Genomic DNA, 23,186 nt, shown 5'->3' with positions numbered 1-23,186 from the left:
AAAGTCTTCTGTATGTCGCATCTAAGGGTGGGATTATTGAAAACACAGGATCCAGCTAAATACCATTCAGGTTATAACAAAACTTTTCCAGTATAGCAGCTAAAGTAATTAGCATCTCAGGAACTGCTTATATCTTACAGTGTCTCATTAACGACACTTCTACACTCCCAGTGGAAAAATGTTAGTTCAATGTAACAAGCAGTTCAATTTACAGAAACAAACAGATCTTTTGTTAAGATTAAGTCACTGTATTTATGGAGAACAGGTGTGGAAACTCCTGACTAGTTTTGAATGTACGGGCAAGAAAGGAAAAAGAAAGTGCTACGATAATTTTGATAATGTGAGGAAACAGGGGAAGGATATGAAAAAAACAAAAAAGAGTACTACTTACAAGCCTCGGAGACGAAGCCAGATTTTCTCTATTTGCTCTGGCTGTAGGTATTTCAGAGAGTTGCTCTCAAATTCTTCGATTTCCTTAGTCGGTGACTCCATAGCTGCAGGTTACCGCTTCGGTTAAAGCTCAGTGAGGACAGATGCTGCCCCCCACACACGCACACACTCCACCTTTAACGCTGCCCGGGAGCGGCCAACATTTTTGGCAGCCACTTCTCCCCCCTCCCCGCGAGTGGAGCCTCGTGGGCAGCCCGCGAGCGCTCAGGTGTACGCGGGGGGCAGCTGCGCCGGCGTGCCACCATCCTCGGGCTGCCCGAGGGGATTACAGGCGCATCCCCACAGCCCTAATTCACACACGTTTTCTCTTTTTCCCCTTGTTTTGCTTTGTGGGTTGTTGGGTTGGCTTTTTGTTATAGTAAACCAAGGATAGATTCAGTAATACCAGCTGAGGGATCTTTATCACGGGCAGAGGGGGAGGAAAATCCCTTGCTGACAACTGAGCTGTCTGCACAGGCAGCTGGGGAGTCGGGCGGCTGCTGCGAGGCTGCCCGCTGCCGTGCGAGTGACAGCCCACGGTCCCTCCGGGCTGCTCCCCCCCACCCCATCCTGGCATTATTGTTTTCCCACTTACCAGCAGCGCTGCCGACAGGCTCGAAACCTGACAACTGAGGAAAAAGTCATCTGTCAGCATAGCCCAGGCACGGCTTCTCTCTCAGCCTCCCTCTCTCCCGCACAGACACACACACACAGGCGCGCGAGGGAGAACAGGCTATTGGAGAGAGGCTGGCTCTGATTAAAAACCCAACCAAGACAAACCATTTAAAAAAAAAAAAAAAGAAGGGTAAATTACAGAAAGTGAGCGACTCACTCCTGGCAAACAGCCATCTGCTTCACTGCAGTCAGCCTGCTTTCCTGAGAGCACGACGCGCAGCACGGGCTGTAAGGCTTCAGCTGGGGCAAAACCCACTTTGAAAATAAATAAATCAGTAAAGTACCACTGCCTAAAGCCCCCCCAAAACATGGCAGGGGAAGTCTGTACGCTGAAGAGATCAAGCCCAACATGTTAGTTATGGATACATCGATGTCTTTCGACAAGAGCCTCAAACAACACATTAAAGGAGAATAAATACATCATTCATAATAAATGAGGTTTGAAACAGGACCTATGGATCAAAGTCAAAAGGTTTGCACTAGGGAAGTTAAAATGCAGTCCTGCAATAGGATGCCTGCCTCCAGGTGCCCTGGGGCACTTCCATACTGACCCCAGGTATAGCAAGGAACAAGTTACATGACAACCCTGTCTGTACCTGTAGGGTTCCTGCACTGGGCAGGGAGAAGGACAGAAGTTTCCTTTATTGTACTGGCTGGATCAATCACCTCTGAAACTCTGCCAAGATCCCCTACATGCATCCCTTTAGCTAATGTTATTGATACAGTGCTTTCAGACAAAGCCAGTGGAGCAGAGGGAAAATAATTGCCCTAGCTTTAACACATTTTGTTACAACATGTGTTGTTAACGTATTGCAAGAGTTGCCCCCTGAGAAGCAGAGCCTACAATGGAGGTCACCATGTATCTGGTGAAAATATGCTCATGGGTGATGACTTCCCCCCTCCAATTGTGCCAGTCCACACACCAAACCTGAGTAGCTCATGGAAATGTGAAGAATATATTAATCAGCCTAATCAAGCACACCCCTATTTAAAGGATTTTGATCAGTTCTTACTCACATAACTTGACTACTTCAAAATCCACCCAGGCAAAGTGAAAACTGATCATCCTGCCTGCACAGAGATTCTTCTGCCTCATGGGGAAAAAGGAAGCCAATAAATTGCACATTTATATGTCTATATAAAATCAGTGGGCTTTCTGCTTTTGGGGTCTCTGTACACAAGAGGGCATCTAACTGGGCTCAAGGTTCTGAAACTGTACCGCTCGTTTTGTGCAACAATTTACCAGTTCTCTCTCTCGTTACTATATATTTAAAGGTGCTTTTCATACTCTGGAAAAACGGAAGCCTTGTATCCAGTAATGCAAAAGGCAGTTTTCACTGGAGAAAGGGGGGAAGAGTTAGAAAAAGTTTTAAAGTTGAACCACAAATCAACATTTTCTTCCAAAGCAGAAGAAGTACGAAGGGTCATTTTAATGCTAATGGGATTAGCTACGGCTCCATAAAAAGTTGTATCATACTGACAGAGAGATCAGCCTATACAGAATTAAAGCTTACAGTGTTAGCATTTTACCATCTTTGTGGCACTTCTGACCTTGTCAGTAAGACAACCCAGACTAACTGATTCATCAGTAAGATCCAGAAAGCTCAGACATATGTTTCATGGGTGACAGGTAATCATTTCCCTACTCCTTATTTCAGTGCCTCTGAGAACCAGCACAGGGTACCACCTACACCTATGGGAAGGACAGCAAGTTCCACTCATGAGGAGGAGACTGTTGAGAGCAAGGCATTATCAGCCTTTGTTACTTCCTCATCATTTTGCCAAAACACTAACAATATACATTTGATATTAGACTTCCCAAATGCAACCCACCCCATTTAAGGAAACCTTTTGTAGCTTTTAGTATTCACTCAAATCAGAGACACTGAGATTTATATTTTGCTGCAGGGGGCAAAGCTCCCTCACCCTTAGCTCCTACTTGTTTTAGACATTAAGAAAAACCCAACCACACACCATAGCTCATGTGAAAAACAGAAGCAGGATTCAACTCCATGGACAAATGGCCTACCACACAAAGCAGCTAGTAGAACAAAAATCCCCATTTACACTTCATTTTTTCCCCGGGTATCTCTTTCAGTCCAGTTGTTGGATGCACAGAAATGCATTTTTCGTGTTCAGCTTTCATTGGGAGCATTTTCCATGGTTTTATTTCTCACCAGGAATCATCATTGGAACAGTGACGTATTACCAACGTGCCACAACTAATAAACCTTTTAAATAGCATTTTCCCTCGAAATGATAAACATATCAGCTCAAGAGTAAAGTGTAAGTCAACACCAATCTGATGCTGGTATAACCTGTGTCTGTACCTTACTCATCTGTTATCTATTTAACCGGTGACTCATTCTTTTTGTCAACACTAATCGGCAAGTTGAGATTAGCAGAACCCAGATATATTTCATCTTCATCATGTTATTATTTACTATCCAAATTATGTATTGAAAACACCAGAAAATACATAAATAATGAGAGAAAATAAAAAGTTACAAAAGAAAGCAAAAAACAAATTCTTTTCAGTTGCTACCTAAAAGTAAATAGAGAGGGATGAGACTAGGAATTGAAAGAAAGTTACTATAGATCACAAAAACACCCAAAATATTATGAACTAGTGTCGTAGTTAGGAAGACAGACACACAGTGAGCAGGCAAAGATAGCAAGATGGTGAAAAGAAAAAGGAGAATTATGAGATTCTATGCCAGGACACCTCCATAGATGTGAAGAACTAAATTAATATTGAGTGGATCCTGTTAAAAATGTGATACAGGAGAACTTAAATATCCTTCTGGCCTTGAGTGGTGCATGGCCTTTTGTTTCATTGTATTTTGACCTCCAAGAGCCTTTGAGATCATGAGCTACCAAATACAAGGACTGTGCACTCTGATAGCTAATTGTAAAAACAAATAAAACCAGGAAGTTGAGAGAGAGGCCAAGTCAGAATGCAGACAAAAATGATATTGCACTCAACTGTTGAGGAAACAGAGGGCTAGACCAATACGTCACAGCAATGCTATTTATGGAGTTATGGGCAGAGATAGGGCTTGCAGTGTTTGCAGGAAACAAGGTGATACACAAAACATCAACTGTGAGTGGAAAGAGCATTGGCAAGAGTGGCACCAGTGCTGGAGCCTGTGGAAGCAAATGGAAAGTCATAGAGGAATCAAGAACATGTCTGGGGATGGTGCTTGTGCCAAAGGCAAACATTTTTACAGTTGTGACACTTAGCTCAAGGAAGTTGAGACAAAGACACCAGTTTATCTGCTCAGCACAGGCAGAGATGGCACTAACACGAGAGCTGCTGAAGACACAACTTGCACTGGTTGATTTAGTGCTGTGACTCAATTTGGGACTGAGGTAGGAGAGAAGTCCCTAGTGAGAACCCACACAGCAGTACCAGTGTGGTAACAAAACCAAAGCCACTATTAGCAAGAGTCTCTTCCCTTAAGTCTCCATTAACCCCTCCATTTGGTTTTGTACAGAAGATGACGAGCAAAACACTAATTTAGGATTCTCTAGAAATAAAGTTTCCTTCCTTCCTTAACAGAATTTTACACTACAGTAACTCTTTTTCCTCCCATGGTAACAGAAACTCTGATAATTAATTAGAGGCAATGAGGAATTCCCAGCAGCTGAAGAAGCATGAGGATCCTAACTGGGTCTGAGGCACCACAGACGCTGAGCACCTCAGCCCTTCCAGTCACCTGTGCCTTGCAGAAGGTCACCTCTTCCTTTTGATGACATTTAAATACATGCCTGCAACACTAGGTCCAGGGAAGGTCTCTGAAGTACTCGACAATGACTTTCAGAAAGCTGGTTGTTTAATCAAGGTTATCCTTCCAGGTGCTAAATTGTGTCAGCCATCATTCCAAGGTGTTTAAATCCCTTCCTAGGAGTAGTTCTTAAGGAGTAACTCAAGTTTAGTGCTGCTGCAATTGTTAGCCATCTTCAGATCTCTGCTGTTGCATGAGATCCTCAAATGAAACCAGCAGAGTCAAACTGGGACACATTCAAATAAAAGAGAAAAGTTATGAGGGGTAAAAGCATGAATAAGTCCCCAGGTGGTCATCTTTCCTCTTGTGTGTTACAAAGGACAACCCAGTATGTTTGCTTTGGGAGCCTCTTTTGGGTGATACAAAGAACTGCATAAGTAGCCAGGACAAACAGTTTTCCAAGAGTGAAGATGCCTGTTCCAGGCTTGAGGAGTGCTATGCTTTAAGGTATAGAGACTAACAGGGAAGAAAACAGGAATTCAGGGTATTGGGATCACCATGTTTGAGCTAAGGTTTGGGTTTCCCTCGCTTGTTTAATTCCTGTCACTCTGATTTTGTGCCAGCAACACAGCAAACACCAGGACAGTGTCTGTAAAATGTTATGAACTTGTCATGTAAGTGTCTGCCATGAATACAATCATCTTGTTTGCCATGTCCTTAAACTGATGGCTCACTTCGTGGTAAGCAAGAACAGCTTCCAACAGGATGAGGTTTACAGGCTGAGCAAGCAGCACTGCTTCAGCTCTCACATTGCCACAGGGAGGCAATGGGTGGCAGGCACACAGCAAGTCCAGCTCCAGGAACAGCACCACCTGCTTCATTTAATTCAAAATGCTTGATTATCATGATCATCATTTGACAGACACAGCAGTAAGCCACCTCTTGATGGAGTAGCCGTGTCTCTAAAGCAGAGTGCTCAGGTAAGCAATAGCTCACCTGCCTGTTAGAGACATCACTGCCCAGCCTCTAGCAGGTGAAAGCCATGCTGGGAGCACAGACAGGGCTGTGGCTGCAGCACTGCACACCCCTGTGGCTGGAGCAGAACTGCACAAACTCTCTGTGCTGCACCCAAGCACCTCTCCAAACTGTCCCCTCAGGAGCTGCAAGAGAGAGCCAGGATGCTGCCTTCACACAAAAGTCTAGACCAAGGGAGAGACTGTGTTTCCCTCTGCTGCTCTGTTACTTGGCATAAAGTCCAGAACAGGATGACTCCTTCCTGAGGCCCAGAAGCAGCTCTCTTGCCTCTTCCACTCACCTGTGGGAGAGAAGATAGGACACCCACCCTGGGCAGCTTTTGCACGCTCCCTTCCTAGGGCAGCTCTGTCAGCAGAAAGCTGAAGGTCCCATGTAGGCCAAATAAGCCCATGCCAGCCTCCTGCACATAGATTTGGGCAAAAGGGGGCTTTGCCCTCATTACCACCCTTTCCTCAATCCAGGACCATATTTGTATTCATGCTAAAAGCCTCTTGATTGAGCCCTGTGCAGAAAGTATCTTAATTACGAGTACTTCTCCTTCTGTACTAATTGCTCTGTTCTGCAGGACTGCTGCTGCAGAAGGGTGCTGCTGACACGCAGCAGAGAGGTGTTACGAAGCAGCTGAGGAGGGTCATGTCCACAATATGCCTCCCTGAAGGCAGGCATCACTGCAAAATAAATACCAGAGTGTGCAGGAGTAGTCTGCCTTTCTTCAGGATGGTGGTACAGGTATTTCATATGTGAGTCCAAGGCAGAATTATCAGAGCCAGCTCTGACACACCACATGATGTCCTTGAATTAAACTTGCCAATAACTTTCTTTAAAGGAGCCTACAGCTCTTTTCCTTTACTTGTTAAGCAAAGACTAGAAAAAGAGTGGAAAAGTTCAGAGTCCTCCTTGCCGACTTCACCAGAACTAAATGGGTATAGCAATAACATTTAAAAGGCCCACTGAAACGCATCCAAAAGTGCTTCCAAGGCAGCAGCCTGGCTGATGGAAACCACTTCAGTGAGCATGAGCAAACTGGAGTGATAATTTCAAGCAGCAAGACTTCAGAAGTCTTTCCTGGACTGCGGCAGAAACAGCTAAGCTACCCCGTGCTGAAGGGGCTGCATGGGGCACTGGAAGCGTGCTGAAGCGTTGCCTATTGCTGTTCCTACATACTGCCTGTGTGAACACGCTTTTTTGCCCATCAATTAATCTGATTTGACAGAGTAAAAACTTCAAGTGTTATAACAAGTCCTATAATTAGTACAGCTACAGTGTATTCACATGCCTGTCCATGCATAAATAATCCAGAACATATTTTATTCTTTTACCACTAATGCCTCCAACTAAAACTGCAGCAGAGTATTTGTCTTTGCTTTCATTATTGCACATCTGAGTCTGGATCTCTGAACTTCAGTTATGGCAAACACTGTGATGAGTCTGCCAGTACTGTATTCCAAGATATTATGCTAATACTATATTCAAACAGTTTGTAAAACATTGACATTTCTGCTAATTCTGCTAATGCCAAAATAAACTGGGCAGATTTTGCTCAGCCTTTATACTAGCAGGAAAAGGTTTCTTGCTTGTTTTCAGTTAAAAACACTTCATTTTTTTTGTTTGAGAAAGGCTTAGGAGGAGGAAGAAGGGGTCAGCTGTAGCACTGTGTTGCATTTACCCTATTTATTCTTCATGTTAAAATATAAAAGAGTGATTGGGAAATATTTGGATATTGCAGATGGCTTCTATGCATTTTTTAAAAATTAATAATAATTACAGCCCTCCACCTAAGCAGAACATAACTTCAGCAGGTTGAAGTCTGAAAAGGGTAACCACTGTGCCAAGTGTATGAAGAGTTAATAAAAAAAATCATGAGACTCAGAAAGTGAATATATCAGACAATTCATCTAATAGCATAATTAACTTTGTCACACTTCACTACAAAATAGAATTCCTTATACCTGATTCAGCTTTTGGCTGCTGAAAAAGCATTAATATTCACTTAAACACTGAGCAAGCAAAAAACTGTCATCAAAGCAGAGATGCCTGTGTCCCATTTAGTCAAGCACACTATAAAGTCCTAAGTCTAGTGAATCTGCTCTAAAACGAGTCGTAATTCAATTAGACACTATTCCAGTGTGAACAAGCACCATATGTGTTATCATTTGCAGTTACACTGGTATGAGTGAAGTATGTTGTTTTCAGATTTTTGTTGCAATTCTACTTTATAGTTTCATTAAACTAAATGAAGTACTTCTCAAACTGTAGTTTGCAAATGAAAATCAATCCTTTTTTTCCACCTAAAATTAGATTTTAGGGCTTGATAGTAACTGAGTCATACGATACCTGCTGAACCATTAATATCACCCTAAGTGAGGGCTGGAAGACCAGGCTGCAAAGGGTTAAAGCTAACCAAGGAGCAGCTACGGGATCAGCTAACTGCCTTTAATTCCAAGCAATTACCCAGTTCCCTCAGGGTTGGGGAATTGTGATTTCTGCTCCATCCAGTAATTAGAGTTAGTTTAGTTTCAGCTTCTCTGTCAGGAAGGCACACAGATGCAGCTGACCCAGGGAGTGATGCATTTTCAGAAAGTTTCAAAACCAGTGAACTATATATACATAAAATGGAGAGACAGATATACAGACAGAGAAGATCATGATACATTAAGATTACTGCTGCATCCTAAGAATGTCTTCAATCTCAGACTATCACCAGGACCAGGCCTACTACAGAGGACTTCAAGCAGGAGTTTTAGGAGAAGGCAAATTTTAGCTTTTCATCTAAGAAAATAAACAAACAGACCAAAAAAAATCTACAACAGTAACAATAAAATCATTAGCACAAAAAAAATTGCAGCTGATGAAGTTGCTGGAAAAGGTGCTGTTCATTTAAACTTTGAGTCAAGTGAAGCCAAACAGTTTTGATTAAAAGCTCTGGTGACTGGCAAGAAATTTTCTGTCAAATACCATGAACTACTATTGCCACCAAGGCACGGGAATGTCTCTTTCAGACACTGTCCTTTTTGAGCTAGAGTTCTCCAGTTTCTGTGAAGATATACTTAAGAAAACTAGCAGAAGAATTTTTCAACTTGTGAGGCTCACTAAAATGAGAACATTTCCATGCTGATGACACTTGAAGTTATTATTTAAACCATGGCATTGCAATAGCTCCGTAAAAATCCCTACTATATTCACTCCGAGCACTGCAGCTTTGACAAAAGCATTGTCACTCCTGAAGGGCAACTTTAAAAGTCAGTTTTTCTTTAATGACCCCCACACAGTGACAGAAAGCCTTAAAACCTCTATTACTATACCTGACAGCTTAGGAAAGAGGTATGAGAGAGGAGTGACAGTTAAGGGAAGAGGAGCTTTACACAAGGCTTTGCAAAGAATGAGGAGAGCTTGACAGCCCAGTTTTGGCAAAAAGAGGCGAGATGTGAGTAGTTGTCCAAGCAATTACTTAAAAGAAATTTCTAATTAAGAGGATTAAACAAAAACTGTCTTTCTAGTCTTTTCCTTTTTCACAAGCAAATATCCAATGAGGTCAAAGTAGACCATTTTGATGACCTGAAGCCTCTTTGCAACTTTTGCAGAGTATCCTGCTCCAGGTCATCTTTCATATCTTCAGATGCAAAGGGATTGAATAAAACTGAAATGTACTCAAAATAAGAATAAAGCTGTCTCAAAGGGGTTTTTAATCACTAATTATATGTCCAGGAGGTGGAAGTGGGAGGATTTTTGGTTCTCTGTCTCTCATTCACAAAGTACATTTCATTACATGGGCCAATACTGCCCCCTGTACCCAAGTGCTACATTTGATACTGTATTCAGTAAAGACAAATTACAAAGACTGGAAACAGAAATTACTGTGCATCATATATTATCTCTTGTGGAGTGAGGAAACAAATCTATGACTACCATGGAATATTTGTGCATATACCATTGAATTTTATTGACTTGGGAGTACAGAAGTAATTTGTAAAGCAGATCTCCACTTTTTCTCCTTTTTGTGGGGGTTAATAATCTGCTCAGATGTTGTAAAGAGGGATGATTCTCTAGTTGCTTTTTGATGACAGGGACCTCAAGTGCTATTCTTTCCCTTCTCCTCATTCACTGTCTCCTGGGGGAGACCAGTAGCCACGTCTTATTGCTCCACTTGCCTTTGCCAGCACAGCTAGCCAAGTCAGGGCTATTTAGCTAATCAGCTCTGTCAGACTCAGTCCAAGTAACAGTTGTTAGCTTCAGGACCTTTCCCTTCAGGATCCCTTTCCACCTCAAACCCTCTAATTAAATATTTTTTTCCCTTAATTTTCCTATGGATAACATGCATTGGACATGGGTGGAAATGAGAGCAGAAAGTGGAAGCAAAATGCAAAAATCATACTGCTCTTAAACCAAGGAGCCCAGAACATCATCATCAGAGAAATGTCTGCCTGGTAGCTGGGATCTACAACATACACGGACCTTTTGCTGAAGTGATGCACAAAGTAGAAGCTCGTTAGCCTGATCTCAGCAGTGTGCCAGGCATTAGAGCTCAGAGGAAAGAATAATTAAAGGGAAGCAGAATAAAAAGCAACATCTATTTATGACATCGTATCCTGGCTGATTAACCTCGTGTCTTTCTTCCTGAATCCATTTCCAGCGATCGTGCAAACGTAGTAGATCTATTGTATTTGGAATTTACAAAAGTCTGAGTTTCATTGTTTTGAAAAAATGGGTGCTGGAATAGAAAATTGCAAAGTGAGCAGGGACACTGTTGAAAACAAGATGAGGATGTGGGGTAACTTGGTCTCCAGAGAACTCTCCACTGCCACAGCTGGTCTGTCTTTCCTACTTGTCCTTGCTTGTGCACACCCTAAGGGATCACCTGCTTCAACAGAGCAAAAGCAAAGCTGAAAAGGATTGTAATTCTTCTCTGTAGTTATCAGAAGTAAACATCAGGAAAAAAACAAAACAAAACCCAACAAACCTTTAAAGGAACCAACCTTGCTGCAAGAGCAAATGGAAATAAACTGGCCCTGAATACAACTTGGAAGCTGGAGGGCTTCTAACTACCAGAGCACTGGAAAAGCCCTCCAACTGGTAGAGCACTAATGAAAAATCCCACTTCACTCTTTGCAGATGAGACTTCTGCAGTTTATGCGGAGGTCAGACACAAAGAGGTCATACACAACACAGTGAGCTAAACTGAGCAACCTATGTTGAGTCCTGCACCCAACACGACTGGGGAGGACAACCAACTCAGGACAACCTACTCTCCAGAGAACAGAAAAAAACCAAAAGTTACAGGGTTTCCTCTGGAAGGAGGAAAGGCGAGAAACTGGTATGTTATTCAGTACTAATGAAGTACCTTTTCCCAGTGACCCTGTGAAAAACAAGATTTGTGAGCCTGCAGGTAGGCTAAGGCAACTCATTGCAATGACACATTCCCCATCCTCTGTAGCTGCAGTTAGCTTTTCTGCCATGACAGACTGTTACCGTGCGTAAAGCCAGTAAAGTTTTTTTATAAAACACAAAAATGATAGAAAAATGTCATAGCAAAAAAACATATATATAGGGATTTAGCTATGCAGACTCCAGAGACTTCCCAAATGAAGTTTACCACACCAGGGAAAGAGTATTGCAGAATAGTTTGTCACAAGGAAAGTTCAAGGTGGCCTTACTTTCCCTTGGCAGGTAACTGGCACCCACAGCTCAAGATGCACAGGGCAAAAGGTTCAAGTGCAGCTCATACTCTCCTCCTCCTGCTGCCGTGAAACTAAATCATTTTTTTCTGTTGGAAGAGCAGTGGATGGTGGCTCCTCCAACCAGAAGGTTTCACAGGCCCTTGTCCATTAAGGCAGAATGAGCTAAGGGATTTGATAATCACTATTGACATGTATGCAGAGATTGCATAGGGACTGGTACTGCTGTTCCTTCCTTTCATTATCATATGAGGGTACAGAAAAGTATTCTAAACCAGACCAACTAACATGGATATTGAAAAAAAACAACCATTGATGGATATGAAACCCTGAACACTGCACACTATAATCACAGCAAAGAAAAAACCTTTATCATTAGAGAGAGATTTACAGTCTCCCCCTTGCCTTTCATTTACCATCCTCTGACTGCCACACTTCACATTCTGACTCAAAGATCAAATCCTTACACTGCTACCCTTTCAACAGATGTTTTAAAACATTTTAGCCAAATATTTTAACATTTTAGCCAAAACTCATAGTGTTCCTCCTGCACCTACAAGGATTATTTTTCAAGCTGACTTACCAAAGCACTGCTAGAAGATCACAAAGTTTACAAGCTACACTTGGCCCTTAACAATCGCCACAGCATTGGAGCATTTCACCAGCTACACCAAAAGTTATCAATAGCTAAAAATCTTCCAAGTGATACTTCAAAATCAATTCTGCATTGAAAGAACAAGTGATAGTCCTCAAATCCTCATTTGAGCCACTTCCTGCAATTCTCATTTCAATCAGATCCATCGATGAGATTTCAACACCACCTTGTTCCCACTCTCATCTAACCTGTTTCTCCATTTCTACTGCACATTACTGCAACCTTGGCCACTAGTGGATGGTTTTAAGAATAAATGGAAGTACTGAAGACAGAGAACAACAGTGCAGTAGGACAGTGAAATGATTGCCATAATGCCTTCCACAAATGGCATCTGATTAGTGCCTGGGAAGGATGAGGGAGCAAACCCTCCCCAAGCGACTCACTGTCAACAAGTTCCCTCATTGCTTGTTGGTAAAGTTCTGATTTGGCAAAGAGCACTGTCCCGACTCCTGCCTTGCAAGCCTGGGCTCAATCATTTTTGCACACATTCAGTGTCTGTGTCATTCTTCACTTGCATGTCCAAAGCAGTAGAAAATATATGCAAACCTCTCACAAAATCTTATGCAAGAACCTCCAGAACAGCAACTGTGAACATCATATCCAGACACCTTAGCTTGGTCCACCACACGAAAATCTGTGTACTTTCACCTACAATACCTGCAAGGGGCAAACTTGTATAAAGGGAAAAAATGTCAGGCTCTCAAGTACAATTACTACATCTCTGATATGAAATGATTTTGGAACTTTCCACAACTGGTTTGTGAAATTACTTTTCTTGGTTGCACCTGACAGAAATTTAAACAGTGTTTTGTACATGCCACAGCACAAAAAAAAATTACCCTAGAGAGGCATTGTAATAATAAAGACTACAGTTAAATCACTTTGGAATCAAGAAGAATCAAGAATATTACATTATTGTCCTTTAGGAACAGTCCTGTCTTTGCCAGAGCAGTGGGTTGCATGCCCTTCCTTCAGATAAATACAATGCAGTGTCATATGCCCATCAAGCTGCATTTTAATACAACCTGTGCAGACCATAGAAGCTACTAGCTTCATCCATGCCTTCATGTGCTTCCTTCTCACTTGCTACCTTAATTTTTAAAAGATACGTTCAGCAGCAATCAGTTCACTCATCAGCAAATATTTGATTTGTATGTATGAAGCATCTGCCATTGTAATAACCCAGTTCTGAGCACTTCCTCAGGATTATTATTGCTTTTGGATTCCCATGGCTTTAAACATTTACCAAGTCTCAAATTATCCTTTTTCTGTATGTGACCATCTGCACAGAAGCTAAAATTAGATCTGCATGGACACGTGTGCGTGTGTGTGTGTTTGAGTACAACCGTGAGACTAGACAAGAATGTTAAGGTAAAAAAAGGCAAGCACTAAAAGTTTTAAAAGAGACATTATGAAGGGTGCATAGACAGCCCTAAGCAGCTCTGTTACACACTAATAATTTGGGAAAACCTTTAGCTATGGGATTACACCCATTTCCATACTGCACCATACAGACCCTGTACTACATACTGAGGTCTTTTCCTATCAGCTCTTCAGAGGTATTAATCTCTTTTCTATTAGACTACTCAGCTTAGCAACCAGAGAAGATAAGGTCTATAGAGGTACAAAGCCTGGAAACAGAGTCTTATCATAATTTTTTGGTTTAATTTCCACACACTCACACATGGTGGTGATACCAGGAAGGAGGGAAGGTGGATAAAGCATTTCTTTTTCATGCGGCATCCCACTTTCATTATCATTTCCTCTACTGTGAGGCATTTCTGCCTCCAGCACTGGTCTGAAGCACTATTACTCTCTTGTATTTGCTCAAATGGTCATTATGTTGATATTTTTTTGCTAAATGTGTGTTCTGAACAGGGTATTGGGGGCATATTAAACAAGGACTCTCTGAATACTGCATTTTAACAAGCGATAAACATGCTGCCATAAGGAAACTGCCACCCCTGAGTATGCAAGAGTGATTTGGGGCCTGTTGTGCCAGTAAAACAGTGCTTAGACTTGGCTGTCTGTAATACATCTACTGTAAAACTAAAATATATTAATAAGCCTTCTTGTGGATCTTGGCAGAAACTGGATTCAGCATCAATTCATACTGCATGAAATCTCAGTCTATATGTAACCATTCAACAAATACCATGCAGTATTTAAAACCTTAAATTCACAATTAAAATGCCCTAATCTGCTCAAAACCCAATGAATGTATTGCAACCCCATGAAGTGGCTCAGACATGCAACTGAGAACAGTCATTGTCACTCATTTCAAAGCAGTACCTTCTCCAGTGACCCTTACACAGCATTGATTTATGGCTATCCACAAGCTCCCAGAAGTCATTTCTTGTCTATATGTTCGGCCAGAAAGAGGAAATTCCCTCTTTGTGCCAGCTCATTCTAGCAGCTCCATTATAATGTGTCTTGAAATGGATGCAGCAGAGTCAGAGCAATTCTAACCCACGTGACCTGACAAATTGTGACTCATGCTTTTAATCAGAGCCGAGAAACATTTTGCTGCAACATTTCATCTTGCAAGTGTGCTAAGAGGAACAGAGGAAGGGGAAGGCTTTTTCTGCTTTCAATTGGAAATAGGTTACATAAGCTCCCAGAGAACAAATTGTGTATAAATAATTATTAGAATGTATCGTATCTGCTGCTCTGATTTATTCTGAGATTAGTGTCTGAGTAAATTGTAGAGATAAGAAGTTATGGCTTAAAGAGAAGGAGGGAAGGAGAAAAAGAAAGAAAGGAAGCACAAAGCATTTTGTGAATCCAAAATATTACATGGAAGAACATGCCAGAACATGCCACACCTCCTCTCACACCACCACCAACCCCTCCTCCCCCCAGTTTCTTTAAAAACATTGGAGAATTAATACTTTTTTTGTTTATTTTCAAATATTCCAGTGACTGTGTTCAAGAAATGTTATGTACTACCTTACAAGTATTTACATTACAATAAAATTTGCAGGTGGAACCTCCAGGTACGTATTTGACTGCATTTTCACATGCCAGTGTAAGATTGCTACCAAAGTGGGCATTTGTAGCATGATTGGGCCTCACATTGGGCCAAAAGAAATAGGTGTTTTGTCTGTGTATTAACAAACTCAGGAGCCCAGATAAGTCCCTCTGATTAATTACACCATTATGCTTATGTAAAAGGAAGCAACAAAACTATTTAACTCAATCTTTGATTTACTCTTTGTACTTCCTTGCATATCAGTTTTAATCCCATTTTTCAGCTACAGTTGATCATTTTAGAACATGGAGAGCTCATGGAGATATTCTCTTCTAATTCATATTGGACAGCAACAAAACCAATCCCATTTAAACATGAACTCAAAAGACCAACTGACTTTCATATACTGAAGAACTTTAGCACATGGCCAGGAAAACCCACTGCTGCTTGCTGAAATCACAGCTCTTACTCCTCTGCTGGGTCAATTCCACCACCACCACGACAGAAAATTTTGCTTACAATGTCAGAATTCAGCTGATTCACACAACTAACAGCCTCAGCAGCTGGCTTGCAATGGGGAAAATCTTTGCCAGTACTCTTGCATCAAAAGGTGAGGGAGTGGGGAAGACTGTAACAACGCTCCCGAGGTTCAGAGGCAATAACTGTAGAGAACCTGCTCCTTGGGAAAGTGAGCAGATGTGGCATCTGCTCCCTAGAACAACCCATCAGATGCAAGTGTTGAAGACAAAACCATACAGACTTCCCATATTTCTACACCAGACTGCCTTGTATGTGTGAGATACTTAAATTTCAGCCCTGAAATACTTCTGGTCTATTGTTATTTGATATTTGCTATACAGGCACACTGGTGGCATATGTGAAAATTCAGTGGCAGCAAAGCAAAATCCTCTGAGGTTGAAAATAATGGTGTGATCAACAAGGCACGCAGGACATTTTACTTCCTGCTCTGGTTGGAATATAACCTAAGACTCCTACAAGCCAGATCTTTGTCCATTAAAGTTTTATTTACAGCATCAAATCCAAGCACTCCTTGTACAGCATTTTTAATGCCTTCCAGAGCTGAGAAACAGTTTTGCAGAAGCTGACTTTTGAAATTAACAATATAGAAGCAGATCAGAAGTGCTGTTCCCCCATTTTCAACTTTCCTCAAGCTTTCCCAGTTCTCTCTTATGAAATGACAGAATCATACAATAGTTGGGGTTGGAAGGGATCTTTAGAGGTCATCTAGTCCAGCCCACACGGCAATTAACAGGCACATCTTCAACTAGATCAGGATGCTTGTCCAACCCGACCTTGAGTGTTCCAAGGGATGAGGTATTCACAACCTCTCTGGGCAACTTGTGCCAGTGTCTGACCGCTCTCATTGTGAAAAAAATATCTTCTTTATATCTACCCTTTTTCATAAAATTATTACCCCTTTTCCTATCACAACAGGCTCTGCTAAAAAGTCCGTTCCAATCTTTCTTAAAAGCCCTCTAAGTACTGAAAGGTTGCAGTAAGGTGTCCCTGTAGCCTTCTCTTCTCCAGGCTGCACAATCCAATTTGCTCAGTCAGAGGTATGCCATCTCTGAGCATCTTTGTGTCTCTCCTCTGGACCCACTCCAATAGGTCCATGTCTTCCCTGTGCTGAGGGCTTCAGAGCTGGATGCAGTATTCCAGGTGGGAGTCTCAGAAGAGTGGAATAGAGGTACAGAATCACCTCCCTCAATCTGCTGGGCCTGCTGCTTTTCATGCAGACCAGGATATGGTTGGCTTTCTGGGCAAGTCTTCTAACAGGATGACAATCTCTAATTACATACTGAAAAATCTGAAAACATTACCCAGGAGCTCAACAGAAAAGCAAGCCAGCCTTGATGTATCTGTAAACAAGCTTCCAGCTCCCTGAAGCCTATTTGAAACAGAATATACAGAACTGTTTATGAGCTAGTGCAGTGCATTAGTGGTTTCATAGTGATTTCACAGCAGCAGCCACCAATTTTATCGCAATGCCTTTCTCTGGAAAAACTTATTCGTTGAGCACCCTGGAATTAGCCTTCAAGCTTAAGCTTAGGTAAGTGCCCACTGCATGAGTTTTGTTTCCAAACACCAAGTAGCTGACACAGTTGGCTCAGTTCATAGAAAGGTCCCTCCTGATGTCCACACAAGTAAACATGCACTTGAGATCCACACACTGTACAAACAGACAAGTCTGCTCAGAAACTATCTAAACCTTTTACTCCAAAGATAGTTGCAGTGCCCCACAGGAACCTGATTCAGAGTTGCTCTCAGCAGAAGCAATTGTGGGTGAAACTGGTGTAAATCCTGATCGTGTTTTAACCTGAGGAGTTGCCTATTTGAGACCTATGTTGCTGGATGTGGGGTGTCTCCTTAGAAGCATGAAGTATTTCTATTCCAAAAAAGGAATGAATTTCCATCATGGCAGGAAGATCAGACTCAGTGGGAAGAAGTCACATGCCTGCATCTCTAGCAGGATGCATAGCCTGTACTGTTCTCTTGGTGCTGGCCTCTCTTGCGTATTTTCTTCCTGGTTGTGTAATATTAAAGCCTTTAAGGATTAAATTATAAAACAGCATTCTTCCCAGGAACCTGAAAAGGCAAAGAAAAAAATACCAAAGAATTCTTCTGAACTAATTAAAACAGAAATACTGGCAAAAAAAAAATCTCTCATCTTACCATAGAACTAAAATAATACTTAAGGCTTCCCCAATGCCAATTATCTTCCAGTCTAGGAAGATTTCACTTGTGAATCACTGACATGTGCAGACTGCAGGCAAAACCATATCTACATTCAAGATATATGACATAAAATGTGGTAACATAATAAAGCCTGTGGTGCACCTGCAGTAAATATGCATGCTTCAAACAACAGTTAATAAAAATAACCCACCAATCAGGAACAACAGAGAAGTGATGTATGCAGATTATAGGCTTGTAAGGTCTTCATAAATTGTTGATAAAGGAAAAATAAACTTATCTGTAAGCTCATCTCAAGCAGCAAACACTTGTACATGTGGACTGGAACTCTTTTCAAACGCAAAGTTCTTTAATTGAAGGAGGAATGAGTTAAAGACTATTTCAAGGTGTGGCTCCATCCCTCCATGTAAAACTACTGATGCAGAAGTGTAGCTGGCCATCACTCTTATGGGTACCTTGAAAAAGGGCTACAAAGCCCTTGCAAAGACAGCCACAAATTCCTCTCCAAGGGTCATTGCAATCCCATAAAGGTGTGACTGACTTGCTGCTAGTATGAATGTGTTCAAACTGCTGATGTAAACAAAACGATCTTTAGCGTTCTCAGTAACAGCTACTCAGGGTCTATCAAGCAGTTTCTGACATGAGTATTTGGCTTTTGCTCTCCCTTCTGCTGTATCCAACTACAATGTCACAACATGAGTTTCGCCATACACTGAAAAGTGCATCGTTCCTTGCAAAGACTTCTGGCTCAGAAAACCATGTCCCTGCACTCATTTACTTATCTGGCAGTAGTCAAGAAACTCCTCTGTTTCTACAACCAGTAGAATAAGGCACTCAAATTTATCATACTTATATGCCCTTCAGCAAATCACCTATAATAGACACATACTTTAAACAGATGTCATAGACAATGAAAAAACAGCACTAGAGTGGATCGTAGACACAAGCTTTAAGAGGGAAATTAAAATCAGCCATCCAAAAGCTCAGCAAGAAGCAAACTTACTACAGATTTTATTAATTAGATGCTTTTAGTGTTTAGCACCAGTGGCATACAGAAAATATGTGAAAGCAAGAAAAATGACCTTTAGGTTTTACATTCTGAGAAATGTGTCACAAATACTAGTAGTTCCTTTAGAGCAAAATTATCACACCTGCTGCTAGTCATCATCTATGGTCTTGCACAAAGCATGAAGGCATAAACAGGTGGTTTTTAACCATTCCTTTTCAGTTACCACAAGTAATTCTACATTGTCCCATCTAACCACAGTGCTTTCAAGTACTCTGGGTCAAAAAATCAGTCATTTGAAAGCAATTGGATGTGAAAGCAATCAACAGGTCTTCAACTCTGGAGGTCACATCAGACGTGACATTCTGAGAGGATACCCTATATTTCAAAAACTACTCCTTTCCTAAGTCAAGCGTAGCAACCTTAAAAGGCTTGCTACAGAAATGAAGTCAAAATGAACTATTTTTCATCCCCAAAGAGCCATTTGAAGCCCCTGGCAAGCTGAAGTGTGGCATTCACACTGGTAATCATTCTAGCAGACCTCTGTTCCATGAATTTTTACAGTTATCACATGGTCTAATAAATGGAATAAATGGCAGGACTTTCCTAAATTCAGTGAGCAAGCAAACAGGAGAGATTTCTCTACATCAATTTAATTCTAAAGGGGAACAAAAGAAACCAGGTGCAGCAGCTGAAAATCAGAGTTCTCCTTAAAGCGTTCCTAACGCTTGCATCATGCAAGAAAGCTGCAAAATTTATAAGACTCAAATGTAGCAGGGCACTCTCCCCAGTGAAAAGATACAAGCTGAAGGTCATGCTGTTTTCTAGAGGTGAAGGCTGTCACAGATCAACCTGACTTGACTATCTCCAAGAATAACTGGGGAGGATGAGAAAATTCCTGAGCTAGTGGGCAGTGAAACAGACATCTCAGAGATAACGTTGTTGTTGGAAATGAGATGTTCTTGCTACCTCTACAGAGATGTGCATTCAACAACAAGCTGACTGACAGTCAATCACTTTCTCCTATAAAAGCTCAGTCCCAATTCTGTGGGGTGAGATGATTTCTGTATACTATCCTTTGGAGTGTGTCTGAAAATCTTCCTCCTTGAGCAGGGATAACCCTCAAGGTTACTGCCTGGAGCTGAGACAAAGAGAATCGCCTGTTGTCTTTCATATGAGTAACATCATTCTCTATGAAATAAGTATTCTCCATAAAATAAGCTAGCTTTAAACTGTTAATTCAATTAATAAGTAGTAGCTACAGTACTAATATTGTGTAGTAAATGTTCCTCTAACCCATTGTCTGCTAAAACAGAAAACTCATATTCTTATCCTGATTGAAACTGTATATGAAATGTATTTCTGATTCCAATATTCATATTATTCTGTAAAGATTAGGTTGTTTTGCTATACCCTCCGAGTTTGCCATCATCACCCTGCAGGCATGTGGTACACCAAGCATCAGTTATAATTCCAGGTGAAAATACACTGCCATTAGCAAAGCAAAAGGGCAGCAACACTGGAAAGAGGTTAAAATTATGCCTCATGGAATTAACCAATATATTTCTTTCTGATACAGAGCCTGCTCCCAATGACAAGGTTCACCACTATCTTTAACTGAGTTAATGAACATAGACATAAGTATTTCAAGTGTTTAGAGGATCTGAACTACAGGACTCTCAACTCCACTGTTACATTGACAGTGTTACATAATGCATCACACCTTATGCAGGCTGATAAGCATCATTGATGGGGTGGCAGAAGTACAGTATTTAGAAGCAAGCTGCTCATTCCAGAACAACTAAGCACAACTCCATCCAAAAGCCAGAGCTGTGGTACCTGCAGGTACCACGTGGTCCTCATCAACCAAAGACTCACATCAAAAGAGGAGACTGAGGGGACATCTTACTAATATATACAAATATCTTAATGGTGGATGTCAGGAGGTTGAGGCATTCCTTTTTTCAATGGTATCTAGTGGCAGGACAAGGGGTAATGGGATGAAGCTGAAACACAAAAAGTTCCATTTAAACATAAGAAAAAACTATTTCACTGTGAGGGTGAGGGAGCCCTGGCACAGGCTGCCCAGGGAAGATATGGAGGCTCCTTCCTAGAGGTCTTCAAGACCCACCTGGACACATTCCTATGCGACCTGATCTAGGTGGAGCTACTTCTGCAGGGGGGTTGGACTAGATAATCTCTAAAGGTCCCTTCCAACTCCTACCATTCTATGATTCTATGATCATGTAAAGTGACCATAGAGAATAATATGAAGACAAATTATGAATCTTAATGAAGGTGAAGAATCATTGTCTGGGAAGTTACTAATGAATGTAATGCAAAAGGAACGGCTTTTCTGTGTTAAAAGACACACTAACGGTCATTGAAGAGAGATACTATAATATAATATGCAGAACAGCCTTGTATTACCTCCATATGGGAAATTAACATACTAAAGGATTTCCATTAATATGAGGTTCATAAACCCATGAAAAATTTCAGGATCCACTGCAACCCTGGGGACCAAGCAGAACCAAGATGATCCAGAAGCTTCCATCTTCTTAATTTTTTGCTACTGTCAACATGGTGTCATTGTTTGTACTCTTAAGAAAAGAGGAGATAGAACCTATCTGTGTGAGATATCATTAAAATGCATAGCTATAGAAAAATCTATTTCTTCTTCCTGAACACTGTTGTCAGCTCAAGGGAGACGAGCTAACAGAAGTGATTTCAATGCAGTATTTCAACCACAGATCTTTTTATATGTATAATGTAAGTAACAGTGTGCACTAGGTCTCAAAAATACAGAAAATGAATGGGAACAACTTTTATATCTCTCTAAAATTTTATCTTCTGTAGGTATGTATTACAGAGAGAACATGCAGCCTTCCAGAACATCGCAGCTACCAGCACAAGCCAGATTGTCACACCAGCAAATCAACACGAATCAAAATGGAGAGTTTCTGACAAAACAAATAAATGATAGAAGATAGTTCCCTACTCCATCACACATGAAACCAAGAGCCTAAAAGAAGACTCAAATGATCCCTTCACATATCCAGAAAACATGTCCAAAGACTGAATGTAGTTCAAATACTTTCAGTGGGAAAAAAAAAGACAGCCAACAACTCTTTCCAATAAAAATAATTTGGAAAAAGGGGAATAACCTGAGTTAATCCAAACTTACTTCAGACACTGCAGTGCCAAAGTTAGGACTTAATCATCCTATGCTGCCTGGATAGTCAGCAGTGGAAGAGCCTGAAGTGGGCTGAATTGTCCCTTAAACTACAGCTACCTTTGAGAAGGAGAAAAAAATAACTGAAGATTGATCTCAATCCAAATCTCTGACCCTGTGGCTTTATTCACAGTGTTGAATATGAGGGGAGACTAGTCTTGTGAGGCAAATCATACATATTAAGAACTGCACTTAGAGCTAAGTTAAAGGGATTTGGTTGAATATACACTTGCCAAATCTGAGAAATTTATTACCTACTATGGTCAAAAATACTTTGTCTGTTTTAAACTGATCACCTACTAGTTGCAGTGAGTGCTGTACTATCACTACTGATACCGGCATCTAGTGAATTCTAGTATCTCTGCATTTAGTGCGTATCAGCTCTGCTTACACACTGTTCCCTTAATGGTACCACACACACTGCTCATATCCACTCCCAGCTTTCTGCTTTCCAAACTTAAAGAGTCTTTGCCATTCAATCTGTCTTTATAGAGCAGATGCTCCAGCCCTTAAATCACTTTTGTTGTATAGATACACATATGCATAAATCTATTTAACTCCACCTTTCTTGAGATCTTGAGGGACCAGAACTGCACAAAGTGCTCAAGATAAGGATGGACCAAAGTGGCAAAATTCTGTTTCTTGTAGGTAGTAGAATATACTGTTCTTACTTTCCTCTCTAAGTTGAATAGTCAAGTCTGTTTTGCCCAGAACCTTAATTGGCAGTGAGCCCTTCCTGCCCTTGTCTCAATCCACAAGGTCCTTGGTTATTTTTTTTCCCCTACCATCTCGCTGGGGCCTCCACCATCCTAAGGAGAGTAGGGGTGGATTGGAGGCACCAAGCAAGAGATTGTATGGTGCTTTGTTTAGGCTAGGCCTAAACCACAAGAAGACTATTTTTCCCTGCATGCACAATGTCATGGTTGCTCACACTGAACTTCACCTGCCACTTTTTTGCCCACACATTCAGTTTAGTGAGATGCTCAAGAACACTGCTCTTGAGGTTGCACTCAACTACCAGCATCATCTCCAGACTTTGAGATTCAACTGCACACTACCTGCTCA

General features: G+C 41.3%; 1 protein-coding gene across 3 annotated transcripts in view; it reads right to left on the bottom strand.

Moving 5' to 3' along the window:
• The window catches only part of PDE1C (phosphodiesterase 1C), a 190,010-nt gene extending 188,896 nt beyond the window's left edge, over positions 1 to 1,114 (bottom strand). For 2 of the 3 annotated variants that reach the window (XM_061996471.1, XM_061996473.1), the window contains exons 1-2: positions 1,025 to 1,114; positions 392 to 494 (exon numbers count right to left, since the gene is read on the bottom strand). In XM_061996471.1, coding sequence (XP_061852455.1) covers positions 392 to 492 — 101 coding nt within the window. In that variant the 5' untranslated portion in view covers positions 493 to 494; positions 1,025 to 1,114. Of the gene's footprint in view, positions 1 to 391; positions 830 to 1,024 lie in introns of those variants that run through there. The other variant, XM_061996472.1, reaches the window with a different exon arrangement.
• Positions 1,115 to 23,186: the final 22,072 nt, after the last annotated feature.

Source organism: Colius striatus, chromosome 5, assembly GCF_028858725.1.
Source record: "Colius striatus isolate bColStr4 chromosome 5, bColStr4.1.hap1, whole genome shotgun sequence".
NCBI lineage: Eukaryota > Metazoa > Chordata > Aves > Coliiformes > Coliidae > Colius > Colius striatus.
This window is presented reverse-complemented; position numbering and strand designations above follow the sequence as displayed.